The sequence below is a fragment of the Seriola lalandi genome, unplaced genomic scaffold (assembly GCF_002814215.2).
Source record: "Seriola lalandi dorsalis isolate HSWRI2012SDOR001 ecotype SW California unplaced genomic scaffold, Sedor1 jcf7180002053823, whole genome shotgun sequence".
Classification (NCBI taxonomy): Eukaryota; Metazoa; Chordata; class Actinopteri; order Carangiformes; family Carangidae; genus Seriola; species Seriola lalandi.
This window is the reverse complement of record NW_019524376.1, coordinates 97,549-112,892: the sequence shown is the minus strand read 5'-3', so window position 1 is coordinate 112,892 and position 15,344 is coordinate 97,549. Positions and strand designations below refer to the sequence as shown.

The window sequence follows — 15,344 nt, the reverse complement described above, 5'->3', positions numbered from 1 at the left end:
ATGACTTTTTATGACTTTTTATAGCTTACTATACTATGACTTTTTATACCTTATTAAACTATGACGTTTTTATTACTTTTTATGCCTATATATACTATGTCATTTTTATGACTTTTAATGCCTTACTATACTATTACTTTTTATGCCTTACTATACTGTGTCATTTTTATAACTTTTTATGCCTTTCTCTACTATGACTTTTTATGACTTTTCATGCCTTACTATACTATAAGTTTTCATGACTGACTATACTGTGACGTTTTTATGAGTTTTTATGCCTTACTATACAATGACTTTTTATGACTTTTTGTGCCCTACTATAGTGTCGTTTTTATGACTTTTTATGCCTTACTATACTATGAACTTTTTATGCCTTACTATACTATTACTTTTTATGCCTTACTATACTGTGTCATTTTTATGACTTTTTATGCCTATATATACTATGACTTTTTATGCCTTACTATACTATTACTTTTTATGACTTTTTATGCCTTACTATACTATGAACTTTTTATGCCTTACTATACTATAACTTTTTATGCCTTACTATACTGTGTCATTTTTATGACTTTTTATGCCTATATATACTATGACTTTTTATGACTTTTTATAGCTTACTATACTATGACTTTTTATACCTTATTAAACTATGACGTTTTTATGACTTTTTATGCCTATATATACTATGTCATTTTTATGACTTTTCATGCTTTACTATGCTGTCTTTTTATGCTTTACTATACTATGTCGTTTTTATGACTTTTTACGCCTTACTATACAATGTCGTTTTTATGACTTACTATACTATTCCGTTTTTATGACTTTTTATGCCTTACTATACTGTGTCATTTTTATGACTTTTTATGCCTATATATACTATGACTTTTTATGACTTTTTATAGCTTACTATACTATGACTTTTTATACCTTATTAAACTATGACGTTTTTATGACTTTTTATGCCTATATATACTATGTCATTTTTATGACTTTTAATGCCTTACTATACTATTACTTTTTATGCCTTACTATACTGTGTCATTTTTATAACTTTTTATGCCTTTCTCTACTATGACTTTTTATGCCTTATTATACTATGACGTTTTTATGACTTTTTATGCCTATATATACTATGACGTTTTTATGACTTTTTATGCCTATATATACTATGACGTTTTTATGACTTTTTATGCCTTACTATACTATGTCATTTTTATGACTTTTTATGCCTATATATACTATGACTTTTTTATGACTTTTTATGCCTTACTAAACTATGTCGTTTTTATGACTTTTCATGCCTTACTATACTATGACTTTCTATTCCTTATTATACTATGACCTTTTTATGACTTTTCATGCTTTACTATGCTGTCTTTTTATGCCTTACTATACTATGTCGTTTTTATGAATCTTCATGACTTAATATACTATGACGTTTATATGCCTTATTATACTATGACTTTTCTATGACTTTTTATGCATTACTCTACTATGTCGTTTTTATGAATCTTCATGACTTAATATACTATGACGTTTATATGCCTTATTATACTATGTCGTTTTTATGACTTTTTATGCCTTACTATAATATGACGTTTCCATGATTTTTCATGCCTCATTGTATTGTGACGTATTTAGGTTGTTTTATGTCTTACTATATTATGACCTTTTATGCCTTAACATATTATGATGTTTTTCTGACATTTTTATTCCTAATAATATTACTTTTTTATGTCTTATTACAGTATTACAATTTTTTATGCCTTATTACACACTGACGCTCATTCTGAGGCACATTCACCACCATCCGCTCCCAGCAAGAGACCGCACTTAACGTCAGAGAAAACTTACAACTGATCGATCAACAGATCAATGTCGTTTTTATATTATGAGCAGTATTCCAGCATGAAACTGAAGTGCCCCTTTAAGAATATTTCAAATACACAATGGAAGCTCATTCTCATATTCAACTTGTCATCACTTTATTGTTTTGTCATTGTACACTTTTGTAATTGGACATTCTGTAAAAGAAACAAAAGAGGAAAAAAAAACAGAAACAAGTTCCTTTGAAAGTCATCATGAGCGTCATGCTTCTGGCTAAAACGATGACAGGAATCATAGAGAGCGCCACAAACAGCAAAACGCAACAAATACAAAGCTGTTTTCTTTTATTTACATTGTAAACCCCTCAATCATACATACACATGCATGACTTGGGCCACTTAAAAGTCCATCTGTAAAAAATCTCCCCTGGCATGTGCACTTCGACAGCAGGAGAGGAGTGTCTGTCTTTATGTAAGACAGCAGCCAAGTGTCAGAGCTTAGTAACTCTTCGACATAATACCAAGGGCAGAGGGTGGTACAGTGAATAGGATATGGTATCTGATGGAATGGAAATAAATGAAAGAGTAAAGGTCTTTACAGGAGTACACTCATTTGAATTGAGGCTACCACTGATGCTTTACAGAGCAGTCATGTCCCATAGCAAGTGGCAGGGGTAACTTAAATATTTAGCCTTGTCTCGCTCCCTTCAAGCAGCTCAACAGCTGAGGGGTGCTTGATTCAAATGAAGGAAGGGGTGGGCACAGGACGACGAGTTGTTCCATTCATTCATCTGTTTTTGCCCCTGGAGAATCAGGGTTGATCGAGGCACCTGTCCCTTCTCTGTATAGCCCTGCACTGACAAATCACCTTTATTTCTGTGCAAAAACGGCTACTACTACCATTATATATATAAAAAAAAAAAAAATCAAGTGAAGCACTTCAGCTCTTCACTAAAACCAGTTTGATGATAACCATTAAGACTACGATAAATACAACTCCAATTTTTTTTGTTTAGGAGCAAATTTTAGCTGGTAACAACCACCACTAACTACAGTTTACTGCAATTATATGTTCCTGTGTGCCAGTGCTTTGCAGGACCTTATGTTACAAGGCAGCAGAGACCTGTACTTGAGATGTACAGTATAGAAAAGTTAAACTGCTATTGACTTGCCAGTATTGTCTTTAAAGGATTAATTTGAAAATCAGAATTTTTCGAAATTCACCTTTTGGCTTTCTTGCCAAACAAAAAATGTGCCTACTAGCACCTTTAAAACTCACTAATTAACATCAGTCTAATCGGTCCAAAAACATCTTCTCAAAAAGTCATTGAGCATAGCCAAGAAATAGTCCAGATCACAACTTCACGTGTTTTTACATGACACGTTGTGGTATTTGGACGGATTAAACAAATGAGATATAATGTGATAATTAGTGAGATTTACAGATGCTGGCAGGTGGGTATTGTTACCTTTGGACACTCCTTACCTAATTTTTTCCACCCAGTCTTTGTGCTAAGCTAACTAGCTGCTCATGGTCGTTTCAAATCAAACAGAAAGTTATGACGATCAGTCTTCTCATCTAATTCTTGGCAAGAAAGTGATTATGGTGTAATTTGATGTGTGATTTAGCTACAGTAAAATACATTGGTTCTCTATGGGAAGTTCTTAGCTTGAGTAGCTCGTCAAGTCACATTTCTAATCAGGTTCCACCCATGATCTAAATGCATTTTAAGTCTTTTAGCTGAAAAATACCTCAAAAGGTGCAACCAATTTTTTGTTACAACAAAGATGTCATTTGAAACGGAGAAAAAAAACCCAAACAAAAAAGACCACGAGTTGTAATGCAAGGGTATAAGTATCAGTCTACACTGTACACATCTAATATGAACACTGTGGATTACATTTCAATGCCCTTCCCCTTACACTTGAGCACTGTCAGAATGATGTCTACCACTACTGGTAGAAACAGAGGTGATCTTGCTGGCTTTCAAAAATCTTTTTACGTATTTTACACATACTGTATCATACATTAGATCCAGACTCCAGATATCTCACAACAAAAATGGTCCTTTGAAATAACCTTCACAAACAGCCACTTTGCACTTGTTTCCATAACTGCATAGTTCAGCAGGCATCCAGCACTGCTAAGGCTACACTGACGGCATGGTTGATGTGTACTTCTTTTTTATAAGTTACTATTGGAAAAGCTTCAAACCGTACTTGTGTTACAGACTTTTAAATTCAAAAGGTTCCTCCTCCTTGTCATTTCTGTGTTGACTGTAGCGTTTCCTTTTCTCCAGTGACTCCAGCGGCTTTACCCAACAGTCCACTGCTTCAGGGCATCGGGTTCATAGTCCCATTCAGAGCTGTTCTTTGTCGTTTAGAAGAAATGGACCAATATTTTGAGACCCATTGTTTTGGAAGGAGAAGCTAATATTTTGATTACAGTTGTGGTTAACATGGTCACACCAGGACATGGAAACTGAAGTAAAAAATAATAGAACATTTAATTTATCCTTTCTTGTGTTACAATGCAGAACTTCCCATCATAATTTCCATCTGTATCAGTTCAACACGACAAAGTTAACACCATAACCACAGTTAGACTCTCCAACCCTTCCCTGATCTGTAAAGTCTCTGACATGACACCATAGTCACATTTGAAAAGAGAGACAATGGAAAAACTAAAGACAGAATTTACGTAAGGAAATTAGAGGAAAGTTTCCCAGGAGGTGTTTGAAAAAGATTTAGTCAGAGATAAATCCTGGGATGACAAAAATAAAAACTTGGATAAATTAGACTCATAACACAAAATGAAAAGACAAAACGAACATGTGCAGAAACCATGGTTTAACAAGCTTTGGCCCACTGTGTTGTGTGCAAGGTGAAACAGCAGAGGACATTAACTGTCCCATCAGAGGGGAATTCCCTCTGAGTCTGTCCTAGAGAGAGGAGGAGGAAAGAAGCGAGGGAGAGAGGGAGAGAGAGAGAGAGAGAAACAGCTGGTTTAGCTCTGCCACCTTGCTGTTCTTCCCCCATGAGGCCAGTGGGTGGGGCTGTTACGCCGTAAAAACACCCCTCTTGTTCCCTCTAAACACAAGTCAGTGCTTGTTGGACATGAAGAATAAAAAATATGTATGTAAAAAAACAAATGTGACGAAAAAAACAAAGAAAAGCCCCCAAAAATCAGCAGCGATGGTGATGACTCAGTCGATCTTGACTGCAGCGTAGATTTTCCTGATGAACATGTAGGCTGCGTAGAAGCCGATCGTGCCCGTTAGCAGCCAGAACGACAGCACCATCAGGGTCGTATAGCCGAAGTACAACAGGGAGGGGATGAACTCCACTATATCCAGCTGGGTAAGAATAAACAAATGAGGAATCAGTTTCAGCATGCTGTCCATTTAGCCTTCACTCCCATAGAGTTGGTGGATTTGCAACAGCTGGACTTTAAAGAACTGTCAAAATCAAAACAACAGAACCTGACATTTTCTGACCATTAGTTCTCTGTAACTAACCTTTTCAGTCACAGGATCCTTACCATTACAGCCTTCATCAAGCTGTCAAAGTGAAGGCTTTTGTCATTCATAGAGATCTCTACTATGCTCACTGTGTTACAGCTTTATTCAGACACAACAGGATGTTTATGACAAGAGCCAGAGCGCCAGATTTTAAATGGTATTTAGCATTGAAGTCTCTAGACCCCTCCAGTCACAAAATGTCTTTTCTTGTTGCTTCAGCCCAGACATTTGAACTTCATTGGAAGTTGTTCACCTGTTTGGCTCATTTTAGTGCTGACTGACGATCACCGTTTGTACTTACTGATAGGTTTTACCTAGATAGAGCAGTAGGCTACAATTGCTGTGTGTCACTCAGAAAACAGTCAGCCAATCAAAAGCGAGACTCAAAAAACAACCTACATTGAGATGGTTTTTGATATTTAAAAACAACTAAAATATCTTCAAATAAGACACTAGAAAAGTGTAAAATATGGGACCTCTCAGACTCAGTTCCCTAAGTTTATAACAGTTTTTATTGCCAAACATTAGAAGTCTAGGGCCTAAATAAAAAAAGCCCTGATGACATTATGGTTACTAATTATTTCACGCAATGAGTGCTATTAGGACACTGATGTCTTTAGCTGCAGTAGAATCAAACGGGGCTTTACCTTGTTGACAAAGTAGAAGACAGCGTAAATGAGGACGTAGAACGCTGAGCCTCCTGACACCAGGAAAGTTCTCCACCACCATCGGTAGTCCTGATAGTGACGAGAGACAGACACAACACAGCACAGGGGTGTGTTTATGGATGATGCAGATGAGGTTCAAGTAGGAACAGTAGAGCACAAATCTGAGTCTAACTGCAGCATACTTCAACACTGAGAACATAAACTTTTATCAGACACTACAGCACTTTCTTCATACTGCAAATTACCACTAGATATTGTCTATAACTGTTTTTTAATGATGTAACCAAAGCTTCTATTTTATTTTGGTTTTTAACCTGTATTTGTTCACATTTTGGAAGTTCTGCACCATCAGAAATCATGGTGTTCAGCTACAAGCAGATTATGTTTGCACTGTAACCTCTCAACTTTGATGGCTGGTACATGTGGGATTTAAATTCTGCTTTAATAGAGCATGGTGGAAAATGTTTATAGTGATTATGGTTACATTGATCAACCGCTTATATGGATGATCAAAAAGCAAACAGAATCAATGCCACACAAATGGTTAAACAATTTTTTGCACGTGAGTGAAGTGTCATGTTTTCACCCTGTTCATTACTTTATATTCATGTAATAAATATACAAATGTCAATGATATCTGCATGAGAAATAAAGAAAGAGGAAGAAATGGTTATAATCATCTTCTTCTTATAGTGATCAATGTGACACACACAAACGAGATCACTATATACACAGCTTTCCACTTATTCCATGTTTTACTTTCATTACTTCATCTGGAATCAAATATATCAGAAGACTAACTTGATCTTTGAAAAATGTAAGTTGTGCTTATTCCAACAATTTGTGTTGAAGTCTGAGTATGAGGAAACCTTCAACCAGCTACTCTCTGGAAATGAGCTGCAGAGCATCCCAACCACATTCCCACGTTAATCCTTTTCATTATATACTTGACTCCAAAAGAAGAGAGGCCAATTACAGGCTACAGTACTGATGTTTATTAAAAGCCTCAATGAACTTACCTCTGCACAGAGCTGGAAATAAACCATGACAATGCTGATCTGAGAGCAGGAGACCACCAAGATGATGAATACCAGAAACAGGAAGCCAAAGAGATAATAAAACTGATTCTCCCAGATGGCCTGTAGGTGGTGACACACACACACACACACACACACACACACACACACACACACACACACACACACACACACACACATTAACTTACATTTATGTGTAAGTCATAGTAAGTGTGAGGACTAAACCACCTGACTTCACATAAGTTACTTATCCACCAAATGAAACTTCTATCAGTATTAAGTTTAAATTTATTGAAGGAAGAGATGACTGACTTTGAACTGATCGTAACAGAGCAGAGCAGCTGTACTCACACTGAAAATGAAGAAGAGTTCAATGAACATGGCACCAAATGGCAGGATCCCAGCCATCAGGATTCTGGCGGAAAGAAAAGAAGATCATGCCTCAACTCAAAAGTTCAAACACTACACTACAGGCGACAGCCGTCCCAGTAACTGGCCAGGAATTACGATCAGACTTTTAGATTGCTTAAACACTCACCCTACAAACTTGTTCATGTACCACCGCTGCTCTGGGACCTGCCGAGGGATCTGGTTGGTGCGTACTGGGTTATCATACGGCTGCTTGCGGAAGCCAAAGTAGTAGCCCAGGTAGACCAAAGGCATGGAGATACCAAACCACATGCACAGCAGGGCCAGCATTGTAGTGAAAGGAACCTGATGGGGTGAGAGAGAAGAACAGGGACACGGGAAGAATTGTTAAAAGATAAATGACAATGTTTAAGAATCCAAGTCAATGTACTGATAAACTTTAAATTAGAAAATGAAGATAAACCAACCGCCTATATGCTCTTTTGTAATAAATCTAGTTCCGGTGTCTTACGTTGTAGTACACCATGCTGCCACTTGCTTTCTCTCAACTTTTCTTGTTACTGAAATCTTTTTGTTCACACCAGCTCGCTCATGCTCAGTGTATGGTGAATGGTCATGTGATATATGTTCTCAGGCGTTTTCTTCATTGCGAAACAACAAAGACAAGTCATACCTGTCTATCAAGTCTCGTGCTTACAAAATATATGTTTTTAAATTATAGATATCACAGGTGATTATGTTGCTGAATAAACAAATGATGACATTACAGATATTTTTTGAATGTCTTTTAATGTTCTTATTACAAATAAAACTGGAACTGTTCTTCCTCTTATGAATGAATTCATACCAGTATCTTGTATGAATAGATGAGTATCTTGTGGTGGCTAATGTTAGCAAACCTAAGATAGGTATTTCTACGTATAACTGATAACACTGAACTACTTTTATTACTTTTCTTTGCTTCTGTTATGTTTTACTTTTCAGCATGTCACAGATAAACATTTCAATAACAGTGTGTTTACTTGCTGGTTTGATTTTGTGATAAAGCCATTGAAATGTTTATCTGAGTCAAGTTACAAACACAGAATGGCAACAGCACAAGTAAAGAAAGATGAAGAAATCGGCCAAGTAATGTCAGTTACACAGCGATATCTAACATTAGCCAACATCATACCAGAACATGCAAGTTTGTAGCAACAAAATCTCTGTGTGCACTGAAATGAGCAAGTTTGTTTTATTGTTTAAGAATTTAACTTTTTATATGTAACAAGATTTATATAGGTTCAAGTTTAAGTGGTTCAAGTATTACAAGTGATTTATTACAACTATAACTATATCTATTACTCATATTAACATCACAATTACAGTAAAGGAATTGCCGTTTCTTAATCTGTGATACATTTTAGATGTGTGTTTCTGAGCCATGACACTCACCGCCCCAGAGGAGTGTTCTCCCCAGATGAAACAGTTGAGGATGAAACAAATTCCAAAAACCACTGCAGGATACAGAGTTGCTGTCTACAGAGGAGACAAACAAGGACAAGCTAAGCCTAGTTGTTTACAGCAACACAATTTCAAAATGCATAAAAATTTAATAGACTTGTTTGAAAAACACAAAGCAAACATTGGGTTTGCATTGAAAAATATGTGAATATACAAACTCTGGAGTGATGAAAGGCAATTTTTTTAATTCATTATTGACTCACACAAAATGCTCCTTTCTTCCACCGATGGCCCTTCAGTGTGCGGTACAGTCTGCCAGCAAAGTAGCCACCAAATACACTGCAGGAAACACATCCACAGGAAAAAGCAGTGTAAAAACATTTTATTTGAAAAGAAGCATCTTTGGGGTTTTTCTTAGTGGGGCTCAGACAGATGAATTTGGCTCTTACCCCATGAACATGAAAAGGAAGCAAGAAGTGGTCATCAAGGCTCCTCTACTGGATGGAGACAACATGCCCAACATGGCAACAACTACACACACAGGAAACATGGCAGTTTGAATTTTTCAAAGATAGATTTTTCATATACATTGACAAACATATAAGGTCCTTATGCAGAACTTAAAGTTAATCCACTCCATTTATTGATCTATATGACAATATGAATGAAAGTTCAACAAACTGTCAACATCACTAGGGAACTGATGATAGAGATAACAAACTCACAGATGACGATGAGGATCATGCAGAAGAGCTGGATCCCTGAGCCCAGCAGAGAGCTGAGGATCATGGGATACTGAGGTGGCCTGAAGACATCACCATGGACATTCTTCCATCCCGACTCCTCCATGGTGTCCTCCTGGTTAGGGAGAAGAAAAACGTGGTCAAGTGCCTGGACACATTATTAGTGTTCTTTCCCCAAGGAATGGCTGAAACCATGACAACTCTCTTAGGTGTTAGGTTTTCATTTTCTTACAATGTCATCCTCTCTGTTGTAGTTAGCGATGTCCTTCCTCAAGGTCCTGATAATGATCATACTCAGAATCCCTGAGGGAGAAAAGACAGGGAACAACAAAGATGTCAGTCAGATATGATGACGGAAATTTTAACTTTTCACATGCTGATTTATCTTTTGTATGTATGACACAATACGGATTTAATAGACTTACATAACATTCACAAGCTTCAAAGGTCCATGTGCCTAATTACTTAAGGTGCTTTATTGTGTTGATATGGACATGATGACAGTTGAGCTGAGCAGGATTTGTGAAAAATTGGACATACCAGACAGGAAGAAGACGACCACCACAGAGTTGACAATGGAGAACCAGTGAATCTGGACGTCGCTCATGGTCAGGTATGTGTCCCAGCGAGATGCCCACTTCACCTCACTCTCCTGCACAGAGGGGACAGGAGGGTCAGCAGTCCTTCCTCTACACTTATATACCTTTGCTTAAATCCATTTCCTAGAAAACTCACAGTTTGGAAATTATAGTCCAACTTCTGTGATTGTGAATTGATAAACCCTACAACTGCAGTCTTCAAGATTTGAACAGTAACACTTATTTATTGTTTTGACTTTTTAGTACTTTAGTAGAATTGATTTGAAAAGAACAAAAAGGTATAAAAGAAATCAAAAGAGAGCAAGAGAGTAAGATGCTCAAATGGACAAAAATAAATGAATCAAACACATGTTTTAGGAATTTATTCGGGGTTAAAGACTGGTCTGACTCTTGGTTAAAAGATGTTTCACTGAGAATCCCATCACTGACCTCCCAGTGGACAGAGTAGGTGAAGAGGACCTCATTCTCCTTGTTTGGGTCAATCTCCTGGGGTGCAGAGCCACTGGCCTCAGGCAAGGTGCAAGTCTTTTCATTTTCCACTGCTTTCAGGTCTGAGAAGAAATAATTACACTACAATAAAACAAAAGTGCTACAAGGAGTCAGTGATAACAACTTTTACTTTACTGGCCTCTTTGGAGGCAACACTTGTGTGTCTTCCTGCTATGCAAATAGTTTTTAATCACCATGGGCAGAAGCGTTACTTAAGCTGTTCAGGCGTGTCTACACCTACCATCTACTTTTACACTTTGGGGTACGACCTCAAATCGCACCACCCTGTAGTCGTGAATTTCCCCCTCTTCCAGCTTCTCCCTGTGGAAGTACAGGATGAAGGAGAGGTGGTTGTGCAGATAAAACTGTGAAGAAGAAAAGGGAAGGCACAAGACAAAGATTAGTGCCCTTAAACATCAAACATCATTTCAGTTCTACATTAAACAAAATGCTGACTTCTGCTCTATTTCCAGTACTGCTGCTATCTCCTGTTGTGCTAGTGGCATGCACTCACTGTTTTCCACATTTCAATTTCAAAAAATTAAAATAAAAAGACAAAAAATGTTTTGACTGTCTTCCTGAGGTCCCGTAATTTTCAACACGTTTCAGGTCATTTAAGTCTATACAATTTGACTTTTAGCTTGACCCCGAGTGAAGACTGTTCGCAACAAAGGACAAGCATAAGAGTGTTGCAATTAATTTCAAGGAAGAAAACATTACCCAAGACATGTGACATTGGTTTCATTTTCATAATTTAATCATCAGTGGATGAATTATTTAAAATTCTCCAGAATTTTCAAGACATGTTTACTTTAAAGCCCCTAAAAACATTGCTTCAAATGTGTTTCTCTATCATATATTCTAATAAATGAAAACATTATTAAATATGCAACAATCAAAGTTAAAGTATTCTTTATTAAGAGTTAAATCTTAATCAGATATGACAAAACCCCATAACATCCACCTTGTTGTTGTCGACAAAGCCCAGTCTGTAGCCATGTTCAAACTGGATATCCTTCACCACATCTTTCTTTTGTTCCTCCTCGCCTCCTGCCTCTCTGTTGGGGTAAAATTCTAACCTGGTGGCAACTGGCAGGTTATCTGCAATACTGAAAGACATATGGAGGTGTTCAATTAGTTTTGGTTGTACAATCAACATACAAAATGCTAGAGAGCAAGGTTATTTTTAGAAATATATGGCCTAAAAAGAATCTTCCACTTATGTTACTGGTTGCTACAAAGCACTAAAGTAGACATGCTCCGATAAATTATTGCAAAATTCATTGATTTATTTTCAAGTCATTGAAAAAAAAACAATTTAAAAATAAACTAATGCATGTTATTCTACAAAGCAATTGGTGAAGAAAGGCATTTAGAATGGATAACCCTCCAAACAACAGTGATGAATGAATGCTCACAGGTGAACATAATACTCCTCCTGGATTCGCTCAGCTACCAGCTTGCTCTCTTCTATGCTGAGCTTTTTCTTGTTGCACATCATCTCACATTTCTTGTCTTTGTTCATCTCAACATTGTAAAGGGTATTCACAATACGGTCCCCACGTAACACCTCACCTACAAAAGAGAATATACATATACGAAAACATGCGAAATAAAATTTGTATTTTTTTTTTTTATTGCAGCATGTAATATAACATTGATTTTCCTGAATAGGATCTGGTCAAATTAAGTGATAAAGTCACATATCTGCAGCAGCACACTTACCCAGGTTCTCTCCCTTGTAGAAAACAGATTCTGGCTTACAGAAAGGGAGGGAGTAGTATTCATAAGGAAGCTGGGTACGGGAGCTAGTCAGCTTCACTGCCTGAAAAACAAATGGTCTCACTGACTGGCTTGTTGGGTCACAGATACTGCATAGTGATACGCAAAACTACACTCACACCTGATTGGTCTGAATGACATTGGAATCTGTTAACTTTCAATGCTCAATCATAATTAACAGCAGTACTCTGCCATTTTTTGCAAAAGTTCAAAGGGAATAGCAAGGTGTGAGCCTGTAAGGTGCTTTCCCCCATAACCTGTTTGGTTGGGATCAAACCATCTCTGGTATGCTTGGCCGTTTGGTTCAGTTTGTTTCAGCTGTGGTGATGGCGGCAACCATTAAACAACCATATCACAATGTTTCTATTGATCTGTGAAATATTGATCAATTGAATTTTAGTCTTACCTTAATATCTACTGTCTCACCATCACGGAAGTCCCGGGGAGCAACTCCAGGAACGTAAAAGGGCCGGACCACAGGCAACAAGGACAACAGCAGCAAGGCCCACCACGTCTCCTGCAACACAGACACCACCAAATATTTTACCACACACAAAAGCTAGATAATGTGTTTATTAGAAGATCTGACAAATATAAAACATGGTGTAAGTGTATGAAAGACAAAAAGATAATGAACATAAACTAATTTCATCATGCCACATAAAGTACAAGAACGTTTACAGTAATTACAAATACTGTGGCTTTATGACAGAGGTACAGGCTATGCTGCGCGTCAAATTAAAGGAAAAAGATAAGAGGGACAGTTACTTTGCACTAATAGCAGTGTGTGTTTTATCTTTCAAGAAATGCATTCAAGCAGAGTAAACCTGAAACTGCTTCCTAATCATGATGTAACTGCATACACAGAAACGTGTTATAACTTATCTGTATTACACCTCACCTGCAAAAGTGTTGTTTCTATTTGCAGGGAAGACAATGTACATCAAAAATGCATACGATGCCCGGCTTTCCTCTAACAATAAACCAAAACCAACATCTCAGTTACTCTCTCAAGTTTATCCAGAAACATAATCAGGGCTTTTACATATTGGGATATACTTTAGCCAGCAAGATGAAAAAGTGAGAGAAATCTATTCAAGTCAATAAAAATTTGACTGGGGGAAAATAAATGGATATTTCTATGGAACTGAATATTCCCCAGTATGGTTTTCTTTTTTAAATGGCAAAAAGCTATAGCTGTAAATCTGTTCCTGTGAAGACAACGCTGCAAAGATTCATACAGACCATGGCATGTAGACACTGAGGGACCTACAGGGTTTCCAAGCTGAGATAGGAGACACGGAGCATACAACTGTCGCCTAGGTGATTCAGAGATGGCGAAGAGGTAAAGAGAAAAACTTCACATGACATCTATGCTTGTGTTTGCCAGAATGCGACAGAGAAACAGAGTTCTCCACATGCCTTTGAGAAACTGGCTGCAGTCAGCAGGAGATATGATACTTGGGAGATTTATTTTGAACCCAAACATAAAGCTGTAGCAACAGAAAAATGGTTTGATGCGTTAACCCAAAACAAAATCTAAATGGTGTGGTAAACGGACTGTATTTATCTGCTTTACAGTTGAGCTGTCTTTCACACACAGCTACCATACAAAGTACTGGCCTAACCATTGGGGTTCATTGTCTAGCTCAGTGCCTGAACATTTGGAAATGTAGACTGGGGGAGCCCAATACCAAACTTAGTGATGACACCCTCTACCAGCTGAGCCACATTCAAATTTACTGTAATTACTTTGTCTAGACGTGTGTCGGTGTCATTCTGCATTGTTCCATGATTAAAAGCCTAATTATGACCCTGTGAAACTGAAACACCACATGCACATGAGGAACAAGTCCCAGGGGAGCACGTATTAATTATAGGGCATTCTGAGTTATGATATGGCACTGAAGGAAGTTAGCAAACATGGGTACAGACTTGAACTATATTTATGTTATCACAAAGTACCAGCACAGTTGAACAACAAAGACAGTCTCATTAGTGTTGTGTTTTTATTCTGTAGCTGATCTGCTGCCGTAATCTTGATATATTTCAATACTTTAAACTTGCTATACCGGCAACAACCTCAAACTGACGCTGCCTGCTAACAGCTAACGTTAAGCCAAAGTTCGGCTAGCTGATTTATTTCGGCTGTACAGCGAGTGACAGCCCACCAACCAAGTGTGTGTTTATTTATACTTTGTCGGAAGATTTTAATATACCAGGCAAAATACGCAAATCAGTTTTTCTAGCCACAGCTTAACTGACAGTTAAGCTAGGTAACGCTAGCTAACTTAGCTAACTCCAGCAAGCAGTTAGCATCCTCAAAATTCAAACAGCAGCGAACTCCTGTGAATCCACATCTTGTTGCCATTTAAACGTTATTTACGGACCATGTTATACCTCTACTCTGCCACAATTACAGCACTGTTTCTGGGGTAATATGGGAAGACAGTATCGGCGATGTGTAGTTTGAAGAAAGAGTTCGCTTTTCCACTTACCATAGCCGCGGCCGCCATTTTGAATACGTGTCATAAGTGACGTTGCGGAAGGTATTGGTTTTCGATTTTTTTTCATTTTATTTGACGAACCCACAATGAACTACTACTTAACAGCAGTCATTTATGATCCCAATAGTGAACTGAAATGATTACCAATATAAATAAATCGTACTACTTGTTTATTTCTTTTGTTTGTTCTTTTGTTGCAGTATTCTTTCTTATCTTTATTTGAATAATATTGTCATATATACAGTTTTTAAATTAAAATTAAAAAAATTAGAATTTGCCTCAACCTTTATTAAAACAGTACATGCCCACAAACAAACACATTAACGTGTAAAAATATATATGTTTATATATGTATCT

At 37.2% G+C, this 15,344-nt stretch overlaps 1 protein-coding gene across 1 annotated transcript; it reads right to left on the bottom strand.

Moving 5' to 3' along the window:
- Window positions 1–4,317: 4,317 nt before the first annotated feature.
- On the bottom strand, window positions 4,318–15,019 carry tm9sf4 (transmembrane 9 superfamily protein member 4). The gene is made up of 18 exons (XM_023401902.2): window positions 14,979–15,019; window positions 12,887–12,997; window positions 12,424–12,523; window positions 12,117–12,273; window positions 11,663–11,807; window positions 10,940–11,063; window positions 10,639–10,760; window positions 10,151–10,262; window positions 9,843–9,913; window positions 9,593–9,725; window positions 9,317–9,398; window positions 9,131–9,206; window positions 8,859–8,942; window positions 7,594–7,769; window positions 7,407–7,470; window positions 7,038–7,157; window positions 5,998–6,087; window positions 4,318–5,185 (listed from the first exon to the last, which is right to left on the bottom strand). Exons 1-18 carry the CDS (start codon window positions 14,994–14,996, stop codon window positions 5,036–5,038), a joined length of 1,935 nt encoding a protein of 644 aa, XP_023257670.1. The 5' UTR covers window positions 14,997–15,019; the 3' UTR covers window positions 4,318–5,035.
- Between the last annotated feature and the right edge of the window lie 325 nt (window positions 15,020–15,344).

Coding starts and splice junctions, on each gene's coding strand:
- tm9sf4 (XM_023401902.2), bottom strand. Junction 12,274..12,423: donor CTACAAGGGAGAGAACCTGG/GTAAGTGTGCTG, acceptor TCTCTTTTGTAG/GTGAGGTGTTACGTGGGGAC. Junction 11,064..11,662: donor GCTTTGTCGACAACAACAAG/GTGGATGTTATG, acceptor TCTTCTTCACAG/TTTTATCTGCACAACCACCT.